Source organism: Anas platyrhynchos, chromosome 10 (assembly GCF_047663525.1).
Source record: "Anas platyrhynchos isolate ZD024472 breed Pekin duck chromosome 10, IASCAAS_PekinDuck_T2T, whole genome shotgun sequence".
Lineage (NCBI taxonomy): Eukaryota > Metazoa > Chordata > Aves > Anseriformes > Anatidae > Anas > Anas platyrhynchos.
Window position 1 is genome coordinate 7325812 of NC_092596.1, and position 20663 is coordinate 7346474.

At 37.0% G+C, this 20663-nt stretch overlaps 1 protein-coding gene across 1 annotated transcript; it reads right to left on the minus strand.

Annotated features, from left to right (window-relative positions):
• Positions 1 to 9727: 9727 nt before the first annotated feature.
• CDX4 (caudal type homeobox 4) lies at positions 9728 to 18869 on the minus strand. The gene is made up of 3 exons (XM_013108304.5): positions 18196 to 18869; positions 13131 to 13276; positions 9728 to 10463 (listed from the first exon to the last, which is right to left on the minus strand). Exons 1-3 carry the CDS (start codon positions 18626 to 18628, stop codon positions 10257 to 10259), a joined length of 786 nt encoding a protein of 261 aa, XP_012963758.3. The 5' UTR covers positions 18629 to 18869; the 3' UTR covers positions 9728 to 10256.
• Between the last annotated feature and the right edge of the window lie 1794 nt (positions 18870 to 20663).

Here is a 20663-nt window from a genome sequence, read left to right on the forward strand (position 1 = left end):
CGCGCGCCCTTCCCGCCTTTTCGCAGCGGGGCGCGAGGTGAGGCTGAGGGGGAGGCGGAGCGACGGAGGCGTCTCAGTGTTTCTCTTTATTTTTTATTTTTTATTTTTTTAATTCTTTAATTCTTGTTGAGAAACGAGTCCAGAATAAATGGGGGTGTTGTGTTGAAGCTTTTGTGGGAAGCTAAGCCCAGTAGGAGGAGTTCCACTGCTGGAAAAGGAAAAAAAAAGCAAAAAACAAAACACCTTAGAGTGTTCTCACCTGTGTGCAGGTGATTATTGTTAAGTATGCAATTTAAGCGTTTAATTTTAAAGTTTAAGCACTTAAATTAGTCCCATACTGCAAGTCAGAAGTGAGCCAAAGAGAAGTATTTGGTGTCTTGAATGGCAAGCTAGAAATCAGAAATAAAGTTCTGACTTTTTTTTTTTTTTTAAGTTTTAGTGTGTTAGTGTAGGTACTTTAAAGTGATGTATTTAGTTTAGAGTGTGGCCAAATCTGAATTTCTGTCTTAGAGCGTCTCTGAGGAAGGGAGCTCACCTATCCCCAACGCGAGGGAAGAATGGGTTTCTGCACCTGTCTGCTATTCTTGAGAAAGAATTTTCCTCATAAATTCTCTTTGCTGTTTTTCAGGGCTTGCTACAAAGTAGCAAAAAGCAGCTGATTTGGTTTTGAAACTCTTTGCTGATTCCGAAATCAAAATTGTATGAGCTACATATGAGCTTTATCTGTTCCACACACTTCTATTTCAACATTCTGCACAACTTACATGGAGTTACAGGTAAATCACATTCTGATGCTTGAGGAAAATAGAAAAACATAACTGAGGTAGAAGGTTTTTTTTGTTTGTTTGTTTTTTCCTCAGTGAAATTATATGTTCCGTTTTGATTTCATTAAGTAGTATGAGTAAAAAAGTAATATGAGTTAAAGTAAATTTATTAGCGATTAATATTGCGGATGAATCGCAGAAGAAGTAAGTGTGGGGCAGAAGGTATTTTGCTGTCATTAATCAAGTGTTAAAAAGTTGTCCTGTTTAGAAACAAGTTGAAAAGGTGAAAGTAATGCTTTAACTGATGATCTAAACTTTTTTCTACTCAGCTGCCATTCTATACTTGAGATTACCATTCATAATCTATGGAACGAAAGTCTTGAAACTGCTGAAATAAAGATTTGTACGGGTTACTAATAATGTGCGGGCTTTTATTTTATTCTCAGTTAAATTTGGGATGTCTACTCTTAACTGATCTGAAAGTCAAAAACATAACTTTTAATCATAGCTGAGCACACTGTAAGAAATTACATGTTTGATGCAGTGCATTGGTATTACACGTTTTTTATACTTAGCTATTATCTTTGTTCTTGTCATCTTTGGCAAACTGTCCAGGAGAAAGGTAACGCAGTTTAAAATATAACTGCAGGGAATGTAGCCCACTGTCGTTTTGTCCAGTATTTCCTGTGAGAGCAAGCTAAATGTAGGATCTTGGGTTCAAGGTTGTATGCTGTTGCTGAGCAGAAGTCAAACAGTCCTGGAAGCATTTCAGAGCAATCTGTGGAACAGTTAGAAATGCTGTCTTTATTACGGGAACATTTTCTAGCACTATACCTACTGGATCTTTAAAACAAATAAAAGGGAAAACAGTTGCTTTATTTTCTTCACGGTGATGCAACACTTAATTTGTCAAGGGTTTGTATGAGTATTTACACTGATTTTATATATCAGCAGTGTTCCTATTTCTTAGAATATTTTCAACTGACAAGTTTAAAGTGAAGAGTTTTTACAGGTGCTTCCCTGCTCAAAGTAATAATTTGAATAGAGTGCAACAGGTTGCAAGTTGGGTTTCAAACTCTTACCCAGATGGGTATCATGTGTCATCATCTTAATTAGATTAAAGCATGGTTGTAAGGATAGTTGCTGTACTTCTTGATATAATTATTTTATCTGGACTGTGGCTTTGCAATGCTCCCATTAATGGAATTGTGAGTATATCAGCAGTAAGAATTTATTGCATTTGAAATACATATGTTGATTTTCACAAGGAACAGCCTCTCGGTAACCTTATGAATTGAAAGATCCTGTCCCGATTTGCTAAATCACGTGTGCTTTTGAGTGTGTATTTTTTAAAAAAACTAGCAGAACTCTGGCAGTGATTTTACTGATATTAGGTACTTGGATTTCAGAATAGTGTTCTATAAAAAGTCTTGCTGCTTAAAGTGAGACGAGGGCGGTCTGCTAGCTTAATGACCAGTTAGAAAACAGAAAAGAAAACGCAGTAATAAGGACGGTCCTCACAGCAAGGAAAGATTTGTAACGGAGTCCAATAGCCACAAATGCTGTCAATGTATTATTAGGAAGGGGAGTAGACACTGATGTGTCTTGCTGGGTGGATCTAAGGAGGGTGAGGGAGTTAAACCAATTTCAGCCTCGTTTTGTAAATTTATGCCCATTGCTCTGTATAATACCAGATAATGTTAGGGACAACAGTAAACCATGAGCACGGGCATTCAAAGTGGCTGGAGTAGTGCACAGCCTGCTGATGTGAATAACTGAGAGTAGAAGGGTCAACCTGTGAGAGTTGTAGGCAGGGGCTGCACATGGTCATGACACTGCCCTACTGGCGTGAGTCTCAGCATAAAATACTATGTGACCTCTTTATAATGAGTGTCTGAGGTGTTAGCAAACCAAGAAAGGAAGTCTCTTTAATTGCAAAAGATACTTTGCTATACTAACTTCATATTTAACTACTTATACTTCTTAATTAATAGGTTAATGTCAAAGTTCAGCTGAAGCTTCTGTAGATTTTTTTTGTGGGGGTACTCCTAGCAGGAATAATGACTATCTGGAGTAAAAACAGATCACTTTAGAAAAACGTGTTTTGTAGCTGTACTTTGTATTTAGAGGATGCATGCTTAATATTGGACTTCAGATGTAAGTACTCTAGGGAATGTTTTCAGTATGATTTATCAAGAATTAGGGCTTCTCAGGATGAAGTATTTAGATACTTTACTTTCACTACTTTTTTTGGAAGCCGTTTATTAGATGAAATAATTTTGCTGCAAAAAATTTGTGGACAGATGATTGTCTGTGGCAACGTTTATCCAAATTACTCCCCTGTTTTGGAAGAAAAACTGTTCTTAGGTCTGGCATGAAGCACTAAAAGAGTGCAGGAATGGTAAGAGTTAAACCAAAGCACAGTATTAAATAAAAGCGCTGTGGAGAGGACATGGAAAGTGAATGCTAGTATGGACCTGAGAGATACTGAGTCTTCTTTCAATATATATTTTCATTGTTTATTTCATAAAACTTCATCGTAATCATTCAGAAGGAAGAATGTGCCACAGGTGATCTCATGCTGACTGTCATAATTCACTCATTTCAGAGACTGTGCTTCAGCCAAGGAGGAGGTTGTTGGAGAATAGGAAATACTCTTGCAATTTTGAGAATGTATTTAGGACTTGAGGACCTGACTGGGGTTTAGAATGCCCCCGTTCTGCTACAGCAGAAATACTCTTTTTAAAAAGAGTAAACAGAATAAACAGTATTAGACCTCACCCATAAGGCACCCCATTTCCTAGTCAGTTAACGCATCTGACATTGAAATTAGATTCCTCTTTTTTTCTGAGAGGGAGAACAAGTTCAAAGTACAGGCTTTTGAAAGCTGTGTGTGTGTTGGCTTTATTTTATTTCTTTGCTTGCCTAGCATGTTTTTTCAGTCTCTAGTATGAAAAGTTATGGAAAAACTGAAATAGACTTGTAGAAGAAATCAACTGGTAGGATGTGGTGGTTAGAAATGAGGTGTTTCTTAGTACAAACTATTTCTGTTAATGTAAGCCTTATTGTTTGATGTAAAAAGAGCAGTTTTCCTAAGAATGGTTTCCATTTCAGTGACACTTGAGTTGCTGTGGAGAATTTACCCTGGCTGGAGTCAGGATTAACTTGACACAGGAGCAAGCTAAGCTATGGTAATGTCAGAACATCGGTGTTTATGCTTTGTAGTGCTTGGCAAACAACCGCTTTCTTGCAGTGCTGTTTTCAAACCTGTTCCAGCTAAGTTGTTTTCATGACTTCCCTGCATGTGCTGGGCTGCTGATGATTTTTGTCACCTTCCAAAGGGATTTTTGCACTTTCTCTTGTACCAAGAGGGGAAGATGCAGTAAATGGTCCCATCTGAGTGCATTATTCACATCACATTTACAGAATTTGCCATGGAAGTAAGCAGTAAATCTGTATTGGAATGCTCATAGAACTGCCCACGGACAAAGGCTGAAAGTGATCTGCAAATATGTTAAATATGAAAGCTGCAGTCTATCTGTGCTGCAGCTGTCTGGCCAGGTTTTATACAGAACAGAATATCAAGGGGTGCTTGTGCTGGACGTGGTGATGAGCTAGATATCAAGAGGACAAAGGTCAGTGACTACACACAGCTATGTGCTAAAGAACAAGAGTCTGTTCTCTTTTGCTAGAGAGGCTGAGAGCCCTTAAAACTGAACTGACCACTGTAGGAAGAGTGGCACCTTATCAGGCAGCCTTCTGCCCCCTTCATGTCTTGAACCTGCCAGCTGCCTCGTGGTGCTGGTGCCTTCAGTACAGAGTCATACTCGAAGCCTGCCCATGGCAGTCTTGTGTTTCTCTGTCCAGATCACTTGTATCCAGGTACTTGTAATCAAGTTCTGACTTCTCTTCTGTATGTCGGCTTTTCCTTGTACACGCCATTTCCTCTTTCATATCCACACTTCTAATTCCTCTGGCAGTACACGGTGCATAAACCTTGCTATAAACCACAAATTTGCTTTCCTACCCTTTTACTTAAGACTTAGGCCAGGTTTCTTCAACATATTGATATATACCTAACTGTTGAGTTTTTAGCATGGAAACGAGCTTATGAGTAACTGGGCTTGGGATGGTTCTATTACATGCTGAATTTTAACACACAAAGTGACTGCAAGCATGTGTTTATGATCTTTATCATTAAAAACTCACAATACCATTTTTCCTGTAAAATTTTTAAATGGCTTTTGAACAAGATGATAGCTCATATACCACAGAGGTTTACTTTCTTTTTGTGTATTGATTCTGAGCCTTGGCACAGGAGAGAGATGATTCCACAAATTTCACTAATGCAGTTGTGAGACCTGTGCTTCTGCACTGAGGAAGTATTATTCATGTTGATGAACCAGCTCTGCAGTACAAGAGGGCTCTGCCCAGCTTTCCCTGAAAACGTCTTTAGCTATTTTGGAGTTCTAAAATACTGCTGAAGAATTTTCTCACTAGTACAAGTTCATTTCCCAAGTGGAGAAAGGAACCTGATTCAAGTTATTCCATGAAAAAAAGAGATACGGGTTTAGTGGGAAGAAGCCTTAAGAAGCTGGGCTGTTCCCATTGAGAACCGTGAGATACACAATGATATTTGGGAGTCCTGCATGGCTGCATCACTCAGATTGGGATTGTCAAACACCAAATGTTCAAGAGTATTTTGTGAAACACATGTCTGAATCTGTTCTTTGTCCTTCTCATCCTTACTACATTGTTGTTCCCTCTTGGTTTAGCCATGCGCTGAGATGGGGAAGATGTTTGCTGCTGTCTCCATTACCGTAGCCAGCCCTGTTAGATGCGGCGATGTTCGGCTTCCCGAGCTGCAGCTATGAGATGGCAGCACGTAAAAAGCATGCTGCTAAAACCCTGTGTGCTCTTCCCAGTGTCTTGAGGCAGAACTGTATAATTCAGAGAACGTTGCTCTGGTTGCCTGAGAGCTGGTAATAAGGGGCTTCAGAGAAGATTCCTGCAGAGAAACACTATATGAAATGTTCATATTTTTACTGGTCTGCTGTTCTATATATGCCTCTGTATGAGGTACCCATGGGTAGTATTCTAAATTTTCCCTAAGATTAGGTGTTTTGTGTTTTATTTGCACCTCTTCTGATACCTGGGACGTTAGGGAAGGTATCAGGTTTTAGGGAGTTTCAGTTCAGGAATCAAAGTGTGAAGTTGATAGGCATTTCAGACATTTTTAATCTCAATTGCACAGGAGAAGCAGTGGCTAGTAATGGGTTTCAGATCCAAGTTTACAACTTGGTCATCTGCGGATTATACTGAAGATGTCTAATGTAGAGGTAGGGCAATTTGCACAAGTAATCTTAGTTTCAGGAAGTTGTCAAGTTACTGATCCAGAGTTTTATCACCTGTATTATTACTGCTACTACTAGTAGCCAAATTATGTTTTGAATTATGCTCTTGACTATAAATTACTTTTTTTAAAAGTATATTTTAATAGTGTCCTTTCTGATTTCTATTATAAACGCAGTGTCATTACAGGAATGAGATAAATCTGTGTATCTTCCTCTCCTGGACCACTCTTTAGGACTTAGTTAATGTAGCCAGCTCACTATGGTGCTTCGTACAGTCTCAGCATGAACAGTTTGAGGGAAAATCTTGCCGCTTGATTAAGTATTTATAGGCAGTTTGGCTGAGAAAGGCAGTTGTTCCCAAAGGTTTGGCATCTACAGTATTCTCATAAGAGTAAAGATGATTCAAGTAAATGTCAGAAGGGATTTGCTGGCTGCTAGAATTAGTTGTGTGATGCAGAATTTTCTTTTGATACCAGCATGGTGTTAAAGTGGCTCACTACTTTGCAAACTCAAAATACCACTCAAACAGCTGACTTGAAAACAGTGTGGTGGTTTTCTATTTACTTGAAGGGAAAAAGGCAGGAAACAGTTTGGGGAAAATGCCCACTGGGTGAGAAGGATTGTGTTTGATTTATTATTTTAATTGCCTAATGGTGCTAAGGGAGTGTCTAATTAAAGTCCCTGGAGAAGTCTTTAAAGGTGGAAAGATAATTATTGGAAAACATTATATATAGCCTTTAGTGTTTCTTCTCACCCACAAAAATACAAAAATTAAACTGAAGGACTGGATGATGTCTTCTGAAGCTTTTCCTTTATGTAAGCAATGTACAAGAGTCAAGCATAGCTCTCCAGAAAATAATAGTGATGTAGGAACTCTGTAATGGTTTTGTTGCCTCTGCCCATGTATATTCCAGTACTCTGATCCCTGTGTCCCCATGTTGGTATTGGCAGAACACGAATATAGGATGGACTTCTGGCAGATTATCCTGTAGTCTGTAACAGACCATTAGAACTGCATGCTGGCACATTTTGAACTGTATTTTGACTTAGGATCACATTTTCTGGCAAAAAATGGCACAGGCTGCCCTGTCAAGAGATGAAGTAAGAAGTTTCTTCTTTTGTTTGCTTGCAGTTCTTCCCTCTTTATTGCTTGCTGTCCTCGTCTGGTAATAGGACTGCATATTAATTGCTTTCTCATCTGGTTTAGTGAAAATGATTCGGGTTAGTCTAAAAGGGTTTAAATTTTTTTCTGGATTGTTTTGAGAAATGGCTGTGCTACTGCACTTGGTTAAAGGGACACTATGATCTAGATGGAGGTAGTTCTGCACAGTGCAAGAGAGGGGGAACAAGTTTTTACTTGACTAAGCAGTAGCCAGGAAATATCATCTAATACAGTTTTTAGGCATAGAGATCATTATCTAGAGCATGAAAGACTGTCTCCACCAAATATTTATTGACATGCTTTGAAGCCATTTAAAGTAGATGTGTTGGAAAAAAATACTGGGGTTTATGAAAAAGAACACTTTTTTTGACAAGGCTAATTTTAAACATCTTACAGGAAATGCTTTGTATCCCATTCAGAAACTCTCATTTGAAGTCTAAAATAAAATCTTACATAAGGTGTTTCCTTTATCAACAGTGGTGGTTCTGAAGTTCTGCCTTCAACAGCTCTTCTGCCCACTTTGCCAGAACAGCTTGGTGTTTCCTTGCTGCCTGGCAAGTCTGAAAGATAGACTGGAACTTGCTTAAAAATTGCAGGGTGATAATTTTGACTATGTTGAATGTGGCCCTGGTAAATAACCATGTAAGCTTTTGAGATAAATTAAAAGGAAAAGTTTTAAGCTAGGCCATGCGCTTTTGGCATGCAAATATAATGAACAATGTATTATGTGTTTATAGCCCTGCTCCTGCCATTCTTCCTTGTTCATTTGAAAACCAGAAACAAAAAAAAAATTCTCTCAGTCTCTGTTTCTTTCACTAATACCTTAACAAAAAGTGTCACCTGCTCTTCTGTGGAAGTAGGTCTTTTGATGGGAGATTTGAGCAGCAAGGTGAAGGTCCTCCTCCATTTTTTTTCTTGTATGTGTAAAGTGTGATGGCTTTTTTCTGGGATTTTTTTGGTTAATTTACATCCTTTATGTATAAACAGACAGCTTAGGTAGAGAGGCTAGTGGGACTACAAAACCCTCCTCTCCCAGATCTGTTATAGAGCAAATATGTATTTCTTTAAATGCAGAGCAGCATTTGTGTTTCTGGCTGTCTACTGGCAGATACACTTCTATTCATAGAAACAGAAATAGATGTTTTGTGTGCATGCTCCATAATATGCTGCCCTATTTTCCAAAATGTCCATGCAAGCACTAATAGCTATGCACAGTTTTGGAATATTCCGAATGCCTCAAAGATATCTGAACATGGTCTCAATTTCTAAAAGGGCTGACTTTTGCAAATATTTACATGCACGTGGCTTTCTGTTTGCAGTTTCTTTGTATTCATATATGCCCATTTATTTGAATCATATGAATGGGCAATTATTAGAAATATATTGGAGAAACCCCTATAAAATGCTTTTTGATGAACTGTTATTCTAGTATCTCCTACCAGAATTATTTTCATAGAGTGACTCTGAGTTCTTTTTAAATAACTGGGAAACAGTGAGGCGCATCCTCAACTTTAAGTTGCCTAATGCATTGAATCCAGATAACGAATGCTTTGACAGGTTCTGCCTGTGTTGCTCAGTGTATTGTCAATGCTTCATGACACTAAGAAAAGCAGAATTTGATCTGCTGCTGCTGAGACTGAGAGTTTGACATTATTGAAGTAAGGAGCGATGCATGACTCACGTGCAGGATAATGATATTTTCTGTTTTTCTTCCTCTTTCTCTTTTTATTACCTTTGCTACTGATGACCTTTTCAATAAAATTAAAATTTTTCACTAGAGCACTTAATTCTATGAAACAGAAAAGGTCATATTATGAAATTCCTATAAATAGGACTACTGAGGAGTTTGGGGTTTTCTTGCACTTCATTTTTTATGTACTTTTTCCAGCCTCATCAGTTGGATACTTCTAGGTATCAATACTGTCTCACATGACAGTAATAAAAAATAATCTCACTGTGAGCACATTTATCCCTAATTAGTGCTCCTTCAGGTGTGCACGTGGAGAGGACACTTCTGTTAATATACGTGCTGTGACTCTGAATGCTGCTTGATAACAGCTTTGAAGTAGAAATTCATTTACTTTTGGATGTTTCTTGCCTTCATCCTGAATTAGGTGTCACACAAAATTGGTTGCTCAGGACTGCTCTTTGACTTAGTTGGAGACATGTTATTTTTTTTTTATATTTGCTTTTTGGTGGCTTGATAGTAGTAATAGTTCTGGTTCCATTACGTTTGTCCTCACGTTTTTGAGCAGTTACATATGGATTTGTTGAAGACCAAAGAAATATTTACATCTTCCATACTATTTAGTATTTAGTCATGCGCACAACAGATTGTGTTTCTTACAGTTGAACAAATCTTGGCAAGTTTGGGGTGCTATTATTTATCTCTAACTATTACTGAGGAGATTGGCATGCTTGCATACAATTATGGAGGACAAAGAAGATTAATTTTATTTAATTATATTTAATATGTTGTCATAGCAACTTTTATTGAGTGTTTAAAAGTGTTTTAAAAGTTTTCAAAAACTACCATAAATTTCAGTCCACTTATGTGTGAATATTTATAAACATCTACAGTTTATTCTAATTATATAAAATGTAACAAACTAAATACATCCAACATCTTACATTTTCCGCAATAGAATTCTATAATCAGATCACAGACAATTTTCTGTGTATATATGAAGAGACTAGAACTGTGTTTACTTGAATCTTCAGTGGTATAATTCTTTGGGTCAGTATGTGAAATACAGTACCTCCTACTCAAAAGATTGAGCGACGAATCTTAGCAGCACGAGTTCCCTGAGATTTCTGTAGTATTTTGAGAATAGTCCCAGATCTGTACATAGAAGTCAGCACTCTGAAGGTAGTTAAACAAGAACAGTCCTTTGCAAAGTTGAGTTTTCAAGAGGGGAAAAATCCACTCTTACTTTCCACTCTTACTTTTGCTTTTTCTTTATTTTCCCCCACTGTTCATTCAGAAACTATGACCTGATGAATGTCAGTGGACTGTAATCCATTTATTCCATGTGGTGGTGGGAACAGGGAGCCAGGTATTTCATTTGGGCTGAGTGAACCAGAGTCACTCTGAACTGAGCCCCCGCTGCCATCAAACTGAGAGATTTTCTTCTTGATCATTTTTCTTTCTTTGGCTCTGCGATTCTGGAACCAGATTTTCACCTGCAATGTTATAAGTTATGTCTGATCAGTTTAAGGCAGCGGTCAACTTTTTACAGCAATAGTAGCAATGAAAAAATATATGTATGCAAGCAATATCCCCTCTACCCCTCTCAAAAAAACAAACCCACACCAACACTGGACTTCTGCAGTAGAAAATTCTTCAGTTATTCATTTTCTGTATCATAATCAACAGAAACTTGTTATTTACTTAGACCTGCATTAAAGTGAGCTTGTGTTATATTTAGGAACATTGGAATCAACTGTTCTCGTGTAGACAAGAGTCCACCTAGTTCATCATCTAAGCTTTGGCAGTAGTATGTGCCATACTTAAAGGAACATGCAATTATAGAGTAATTTGTCAGCTTTCTTTTTCATCTCTGTTAGAGGTTAATTCAAACCCAAGTGGTGAAGGTTCATTTCCTTCTTTATATCGAGTGATTTGTGTATGTATTTGCATTCTTGTTTTGTTTTAGGCTATATATTTATATATGTATTATGTATACATGTGTCAGGTGTATAGCTACAGCTGCACTACTTAATTACAATGAATTAATGACAATAAAGCGAATTGTTTGTATTGAAAGAACCCTATCTATTTGAAATCCTATTTCGGTATCTAAATTTTCTTGTGTGAATGAGCAGAAAACCACATTTGTGTTTTCCTTATCATTATTTTGCAGTGTTCTCACTTCATAGTCTGTTACATCCTTTAAGGTATATTGAGTACAATATTATACAGAAAAAAAATTCTCTATTACTTTCCAAGTAGGTTTTACTTTATTATCTTACATGTAATGACAATAAGAAGCATTTAGCTTTGTCAGTTATGAGTCATGTAGAAATGCAGATAGGGTATGTATTTTGTCTATGTTTTGCCTGAAGGAAATTTATGAGTCAGAAATTGGATAGCTTTAAGAGAAGAGCAGCAGTTATGTAAAAAGAAACTAACAGCTGGTTTTATGCAGCATCACTAGTTACCCAGGTATGGCTGTGTTCTAAATCAGCTAGGTCGCGTAACATCAGAGCAGGAATTTGAATCTTTTAGAACTGCAATTCCCTGGAAATATTCTAATGGAGCTACATCCTACTGTAAAACACGTTGGACTTTGTTGATGATCAACTAGTTTTTCTTAGTTATGTTCCAGAGCCTCTTAAGAACCATAGAATATCCCAATTTGGAAGGGAGGCTACCTAATAATTAAATGAATATGCCTGAGAGCATTGTCCAATGGCTTCTCAAACTCTGGCAGGGTTGGTGCTGTAACCATTTTCTTTCCCTTCTTCTCAGTGAAGAACCTTTTCCTAATATCCAACCCAATTTGTTGTCTACGGAGTGTAATCTGTGTACTATTGGGGTCTGAGACTGAACATCACTGTACTACAATATGATTCTAAAGACCCAGTGCTTTAGCCTAAAATATTATTACTTATATATGCATCCTTACACTTTCCAGCTTCAATTGGTCCCTCTCTATTCCATGTTCTTTCACAGATTGAATGCAGAAGAAGAGGAGGATATTTTAAGGAACTGAATGTGTATATTCAGAAAGAACAATAGTTTGTAAAATTCTAAAAAGAAAGATCTCTGAATTAAATTTACCTGGGGGCAATAAGTCTGGTTGCTAAGGTATGAGGTGCTTTATTCAGTATCACCAAATCTTCCCTTATCTTCCAACTGTAGCAGAGCCATTGAAATTCTGTTGTATAAAGAGGGCTGGATACAACAGTTGCTATACTTGCATTCAGCAGAGCCGTGTTTCCTAAATGTGCTCTCCAACACAGTGACTTTAGGAAATTCTTTATCCCAAATTCCTCTAGTCTTTGCATGAACACAGCTAGGATACCTAGGCCCCTGCTCAGGAGACTGTAGTCAAGACAGTGTTTGAATATGTATGTAACTTGAACACGGAGATGCTTTTTAAATAAGCAATGGATCTAAGTATGCACTTGGAAATTTCGTGAGCAGATAGTCTTGGCTATGTATACATAAGTGGCATAAAAATTTGGCAACAAGTTTTATAGCCTAAAGCATCCTGTACATAATAGTTGTTTCTAGTACCAGTGAGCATGATAGTGAAAAGAAATCCTGACTTGAAAATCAAAGGCTATAAAGGCTCCTTGAAAACATGCTGAAACCTCACTGAGGGAGGATATGGCATGTGGCAGTAGTGGTAACAAATATGTAACAAAATGTACACAGATAATCTCATTTGATTGTTCTTTGAATGTTGAGTTTTCAGTTTCCTGGCTTACAGCTGTAGTGTATCCAATGCTTTGCATCTTTACTGGCCACCATTTTATGTGGTTGCAAGAAGAAATAAAATGGAGAATGCCATAACTATTGAGGAGATGGTGAAGATAATGTGAAGCTGAAGTGTTTAATTTCGAGCTGTCTAGCAAGCTGTTATGCAAGTAAGAACAAGAACTTTTCCATACTTCTATCATAGATGAATGTCTTAATGTTTAGTTACCCTTAATAGGAGGTTTCTGTCCAATTAACTTACTTATTAATTTGTGACTGTGTAGTGTATTCTCTGTGCCTAATACACTTGCAAACTGTCCTGGTTGCCTTGGCACTACTTTGCGTACAGAACATGAATGCTGCTTGAGCCCTCCGACAGCCACAGTGTCTGGTGGATGGGTGAGTATGGGGGACAGTCTGTGTACCTGTCTTTCAGATAGTCCCAGGTTTGCTGCAAGTTCTGACTTTCTCCTTATTGTAATGTATCTGTTGCAGTGAAATTCCTTCTCTAATTCTAGTCTCTGGTGGTCTGTGTAAACAACTCGGTACTTTTCTTTTGTTCTTGTTTTACCTGTTTGAGAAAGAAATATTATTAATATATTGATTTTTGATAGCATCTTTCTTTCAAACATCTCAAATATTTTACAGACATTATTAATAAAGCTGCAGAGTACTTGCAAAGGATTGTTTTCTTCTGTTACAGAGAAGGAATATAAGGTACAGAGTGAATAAGTAGATAACCAATATGCTCTTATAACATTTGGCTATCAAACTTCTCTCTCTCCCTCTTTATCTCTCTGTAAATACACGTTTAAATATAAAGCTTAAGTGCAGAATACCCTGAAGCATGTTAAATAATTCATAGCATACATAATTGGTACTGAATATATTTGACCTCAAAGGGAATTTCATTTCAGTGTTCATTTAAATGACTTGTGTATACGTGGATATAAATATCACAGGATCTCAAGACTGACTTTCAGTCACAATTTTAATTGTGACTAATTGTACTAATTTTGTGTTTGGGCTTTTCAGATCAGTTCTCCAACACAGAGAAATGTCAACTAGCAATCTGTTTACAGTCTGTGTTTGGTCAAGCTTATAAGTTCAATAATTATATATATTATACACATATATACTAAATATATATATGTATTTTTTTCGGAAAAGGTACAGTCTTGCAAGGTGCTGGGGGTACTCAGTGAGCTGAGTTTCCATTTGGAATTGAAGGCACTTGGCATCTTGCAAGCCTAGACAATAAAATACTTATAAAAGGATTGTGGTATCTCTAACAAGTAAAAGAAGTATTCTTAGATGAATTCTGTTAAGAGAAATGTAACATAATGTTTGGAACATATCTTTCATTTCTTAGACTTTTTCAAACAACTTTTTTTTTTTTTTTAATAATAATACGGAGACCACTTTTAAGCTTATTTTTTCTCTTTTGCACTTCCAACAGCCCAACTAGATAGTTTTCCTTTTTCGTCTGATCTTCCCAGTTTTAGTTTTTTTTTTTTTTTTTTTTTTTGATGTGAGTTTTCTGGGACAAACTGTAAGACAAAGACTCCTTTAAAGTGGTTCCCTAAAATCCATTGAGGTGTTAAGATGAAGCACACGCCACACAAAAGAGCGACAAGGAGATCTTATCAAGAACCCCTTTTACATTCAGAAACACAAGCCAATTGGTTTGGAATTTACAAGCCCTAAACAAATGTCAGACTCTTTCATCTTAGCAGAGGAAAAAAGGACAGAAATAAACGAATGAATATTTTTCTTCAGTTTTCTTCAATTTTGGGCCAACATTGAGGATGGACTGAGGTATTTTTATCTGAAGCTAGATTTTTTGAAATACACAAAATTAAGAATGTTTTCCTCAATTCTCTTCCCCTTTGACTTCTAGTGTATGAGGTTTTCCTGGTTAAATTTGCAGGACTACAACATTAATCAAACTTAAGTTCATCATTTTTTTCAAGTTACAAATTGTTGGCTTTGAAATATTTGCTCTGGATGATAGTTATAATGTTAACAATAGTATAGATATTCAGGTTCCTTGTAAACTGAAGGCTTAGAAGTTAATCTTTGAAAAGAAGTTAAAATTCAACAGGGTTATTCCGGCTTCAATATAATCAGCAAATATAGCCACGATTTAAGGGGGTGGAGAAAAGGAGCAGTCTTCCCCATTCCCCTTGGTCATAAAATTCACAGAGCATTTCTTCTGAAGACAATAAAGCTAGGAGAAGGCCTCTTTATTTGCTGTGAAAATCATCACCCTTTCCGGCAATATAACTCCTGAAGAAAAAAGGGAGAAGGAAAAGACAAGACTGCATATCAAAGCAAAGAGAAGTGTTGAAAGGGTCTGTTGCCTCAATATGACAGATAGGCCTCAAAACTGAAAACAATGTAGGCCAGTGGAAAATAGATGTCACAACTAGTTTACAAAGCAAAATAAATTAGCACTAAAGCAGAGACCTGGCCCTTTTCCCTGTTTTTCTATTTTGTTTTCTAGCTGTGTTTCTGCTGTGATGTGATATGAATTACTTGGACATCATTGCTTGTGATGACATCAAATGTGTTGAGTATAATAATAATAAAAAAAAAAAGCTAAAGCTGACTTTGCAATACGTATATATATACACACACACATTATTTATATATATATATATATATATATACACACACACATTATTTATATATATATAATGTGTGTGTGTGTATATAAATCTTGTCCTTTCGTGTAGTCCCCTTAAAGTCCATTCTGTTTTTTGAGAAAGGTCATTCCCAGCTGAAGTTTCACAAAAAGTTTTATAAGACTTTAGGTTCTAGACCCTTGTTTAGAGATTTTCTCTTTGCTAAGTTTCATTCATTGAAGACTCGCTTTCACAGAATTGCACGTTTTGCACATAATATTGCAGGTTTTAGAAATGGTTTGGAGTTTTAGTCTTCATAACTGAAGTTGGAAGGGCATTTTTACATTGATTTTAGTGAGAACAGGATCAGACTGTAAGGCATACTGCAAGTGTTCTTTTTCTTGTTTTTGTAGCTCATCTGGGAAGATAACTTTACCAAGCCCACTTTGGGTTTTTGTTTTAAGAAAATTCTTATTGCCTAATATGTCTACAATGTCTGTATATTTGACAAAAAGGGTTGTTCCAAATATGCAGTAATGGTTTTTTGATTAGAAAATACAAATTATAAAATTTCAAATCAAATTTGAGCTGTTGAAAGCAGATAGTTTTTTTTTTTTTCATCCTAAGGCTTGTCTTGGTCAGGTAAATTTTCATTTCAGTTTTCCTGAAGTTTGTATAAAGTGAAAATATATTGAAACAGGGTAAACAGACGTTAACACCCCTTTCTCCCAAATAATTTCCATTGTCAGTATTTTAGTAGGCTCCTTCATTTAATTAGAAGTGTTTTGATTTCTGTTACTCCATGCTGCTCAAGGTATACATGTATATATGTATGTAAATGTATTTGTGAAGTTCAGGGCTGTATAGTTCTGAAATTTTGGACCAATGGACTGTATTAGTCTTCAATAGTATCGAAGGGGAGGAGCTGGTAGCTACTTTATAGCATGCATAATAATCTGGGCAAAAGGAAAAACAAAGCAATTCTACTTTGAAGAGTGGCTATAATGATATCAAGTAGGTTTTCTTACATTCTAGAGAAAATATTGTTAACGTGTAGTTACGTGCTTAATTTTACTCTTGCAATTATGTTTGAATTTCATTCCCTATAACTTTTTTGTGTCAGTATTAAAGTTTTCCAGTTCTTACACTTAATATTATTTTAAAGACACTGACAAAAAGCCAAATGTGGTTTGGTACTTCCCTTGTTTTAAATACATCACATTTTTGTTTTATTTCCCAAACCCTTTTTATTAAGCGGGATTGATGTCTTCAGCCAAATTCAGTGAAGTCTTGAGCTGTTTTTAACACTTCAAAGCATTGGGCTCTAGGAATGTAAAGCCTCAGGACATTTATCTGTGGACAGGCCCTGATTCACCTGTCCAGAATTGTTCATAAGGTATTTCAGCATGAGTGTAAACTGTTTTTCAGACCAGAGATGAGTGCTTTTCTGCATTGCATATACATTTTATGAAGTTGAGCACGCATGTGTGAAACTTTGCAGTGTCTGCCTTGTCTGTGCAATTAGTGTAAAACAAGGAATTAGATTTTGAAAATACTAATGCATTTAAACCTCAGTGCTGTGACAGAGACAGTGTTGCCTCACTGACATTCAGTAGTCGGAACTGATTCTGGTCTGTGCTTGGGTCTTGCATCACTTTTACACCTGGAAAACTCCAATGATGTTAATGAAGTTACTGCTGATTTACATGAGTATACATAAGGACGGGGTGGGGGGAGGAACAGACTCTAAATCTGCCTGGCTTTGAAGGCCTTTGTAAAGACCCCAAGTGGAAGGGTGGCATTGTGGTATCTTAATGTGCACTAGGCATTTTATCCTTAGTAACAATGGGAAAACAGTCTGTATCTACTTTATAACTAAGAAACAATTACTAGACTAATTTTGTTCTTGAGGGATAACCATTTGAAGGATTGTTACCGAAGTGGTGGTGCTGATTTTCCGTGTCTGCTAGGATTGCTCCAGATGTAATTGCCCTTCTTTCTTTAGAGCATTTTCTTTGATGCTCTCTAACACACACTTACTACTTTTAACCTTAGCAAGGTTTGCTAAATCTATTGTTACACACAATTTACACCTTGGGAATATACACAGAAAAGTTCTGGCATGCAGCTTGTGACAAAAACGGGCACATCAATGAGTGACACTTGGGAGAAAGTGAATTTTAATTGTCTAACTGTAGCAAACTGCAGAATTCTGGTACATGAAAATACTGAAAAATATGGTTTGAAACCAAATGAAGCAAAAGCTGATGAGACATGGTCTGCAAACAAAATTGTCTACAATGATAATTTGAGTCAGATTATTTGTCTGGGGGCATTTCTTCTACATAGATTTATTAAGTGAGAATAATGAAAAACAGGCAAATCAGGAGGAAATCGCGTAATTGATACAGCTTGATCATAGCGTAATTTTCTTTAAAATTGCTGAAAAGTCTTTAAAGGTTTAAATATATAAAACAGCTCAGTATAAAATTTATCTTTACCTTGTGATGCAGAATAATTTCCATGTTTTTGTGTGCAACTGTTAAAAGCAACATTTTCAAGTGTCATATTTTTCATCAGAAATACTTTACGCAATGTTAGAACAAAGATACCTGGGCTTGAGTGAGATGCAGCCATATCTAGACACAACAGCCATTCTGCTACAGTCACATAAAACCTTAATGGGGTGAAAGTGAAACTAGTGCAAATTCAGTTAAAATTGCATTAAACAAGAGTAGGTTAAATAAGTGTCCTAAATGACCCACCAACCTATGTGCTTTAAGTAAAGTTAATTATTTATGAGATCAGAGATAGCAGAAAAATGCTTTCTGAGGTAAACAAAAATAATGTAGCATACGCTTACCAGTAGTGTTGGTTTGCACTGTTTTCCTCATCCATTCATAAGAGCTGTGCCTTTGGCTGTTGGGAGAGATTTGCTGTGCATTAATTGTATCTACAGGAGGTAACCCCCCGGATCCAGCAGGATGGAGGGAGCTGTAATCAGCAGAGCTGTAGGAGACCTGCCCAGGAGACGAGCCATTGATCTGTGCAGCAGCCACGGTGCTGGAAGGTCCTGGGCCATAAGCGTTCCAGTCCTCCCTCTGTGGGCCATAGTGGGATCCCCAGGTTCCCGCAGGCTGTCCGTGGTTGTCCAGGGCTGGCACATGGTGATAGCCCATGTAGTCTGAGTAGGGGGGAGCGGACGTGAAGTTTTGCACTGGCAGGTTGTTGTTGCTACCCCTTGCAGGTCCTGAATACATGCTGTTCTCTTTATCCAAGAGAGAGCTCACGTACATGATGGTCACAGATCGTAAATGTGTTGTCACAACATCCTGTTCTGTGTTTTCTTTCGCCGTTTAAAATAATTGCTTGATTTTTTCCCTAATAATGCCACTCTGCCTGGAATCTACTACTTCATCCTCTTTTATTATCAACTGTGTTACCAGGTGCTGGTGGTAATGGTTTACCAAGATCTTGTCTGACGTCAGCCAAACTGCCTGCCTCATAATTACATTTACATTCAAATGAAGGGCTGACCAACCCCACCTTTCTGCTAGTTCTGGTGCTTTCTCTTTTTACAGAGCTTTTATCTATCCTGTTACCCTTCACTGATACTCAACAGTGATTCCACGGCTGTAATGTGGTGCAGTTGTTGCTTGCATTTAGAACCTAGTATATAGACCTTTAAAAAACAAGAAAAAAAGAAAAAGGAAAGTGTTAAGTTGGAACAAAAATGTTCAATGTTTAAATGATTCTTGTCCAGACTGTTTATTTTAGGATGTATTGTCAATCAACAAGTAAATCTTTTACTCTCTTAATTTCTCAGATGCTAAAAAAAATCTAATTAAAATTTTTGAAATTAATGGATACAGTCAGTTTGAATAATACACGTGTCTCAAGAATTTCCCCCTTGTTCTTGATGGTTATAAGTGATTTTCCAGTGTGGGAGAAATTATGGCTCTATCTGTAATGAACATGTTCATGCTCTCCCCATATGGCGTGCTTTAAAGAGATCTCTTCATTTGTTGGCTGTTGCAAACCAATAAATTTTAAGAAGTAGACAATAAATCCTCTTAACGAAGATGGTGGCAGAAGAACAAGCAAAATGACTGAAAAAAATAGCAAAGAAATTCTTTGATCAAGTCCAGCAATATTGTTGGCTTCTGTTTCAAATTGAAGATGGCTCTTATGCAACTGAAAGGCCTTCCTCTTTAACTCCTTTATAGCAGACTGTTTTCAGTGGTGGCAATTAAGTGAAATTGGCAACAAGAAATGTCTGGAATATCAGTGTAGTGGACCAGAACTGCCCTGATGCTTGTTTGTGAAGTGCCTGACGCACAGGTACTGGGTAGGTAAGCCTCCACACTGAGAGAAATGATTCTAAAGTTGGTTTTATCTTATTTTTAAGAGCGTGATATTAACATGGGAGAATGAAGCCATATCTTATGACTAGGGAATTGCCTCTATATGGTTGTCTAGTTACAATTTGTAGAGTGTATTTGATACCAGTTTTTTTTATCTTGGATAAATTTCTTTGCAATGAGCTATTTGTCAAGGGGTATGCTTGCAAAAGAGGTGCAAATTATAATGAGTTGTTTCCCTTTACAAAGGTGTGGATTTTCATTCAGCATCCTTTGTATTTTGACACTACTCATATTCACACATCCCTTCTAATTCCAGCACTAAAGGATTCTAAGTGTGTACTTCGGAAAGATTTTTTTGAGGAAAGACTTTATGTCAATAACTGTAGCAAAGTTTTTAAGGCCACTTTTTATATTTGCAGATTTCTTCAGTTCTTAATCCCAAAGGATCTTGAGAATGTTGAAGAAATTTGCATCACGGGATAAGACATGGAAAAAGTAAGGCTCCTGTAATTGGTGTGCCCCTTATTCAAAAAACAAACCAAAACCACTAAGAAAACATCTCTGGACTCCACTGAGTGTCATTCAGATTGAACAAGGTTGTTTCCTATACTGGAAGCATCGCTGGCATTTTTGTCTATTTGTGAGCATGATACCAGCAGCTCAATTCCTATATATTGCTAAATACAGAATGCAGATCTGTCAGAGGCAGATCAATGAGAGGGTGAAGTTTCAGTTCCATCAACTATCTGCAAGCCATTGACATATTACAAACGAGCACTGGTTGCTCATAGATTCCAGATCAAACATGTTTTTTGACTATGCATACCATTTCCACATCTCAGTGAATGACATTTAATTTCATAGCATACATTAGATGGTAGTAGCATTTTTAATTTTTAATTCTCTTCCTTTGTGGGATGCCTCTGTTCCTACCCCCCACAATTTCACTATCACCTAATCCCATTTT

Bases quoted from the DNA above. Each gene is read 5' to 3' on its own strand.
- CDX4 (XM_013108304.5), bottom strand. From the start codon at position 18,628: ATGTACGTGAGCTCTCTCTTGGATAAAGAGAACAGCATGTATTCAGGA. The intron at 13,277-18,195 runs GTAAGCGTATGC...TTTCTCAAACAG, and splicing joins AGTGCAAACCAACACTACTG to GTAAAACAAGAACAAAAGAA. The intron at 10,464-13,130 runs GTACACAGACTG...ATAACATTGCAG, and splicing joins TGGGACTATCTGAAAGACAG to GTGAAAATCTGGTTCCAGAA.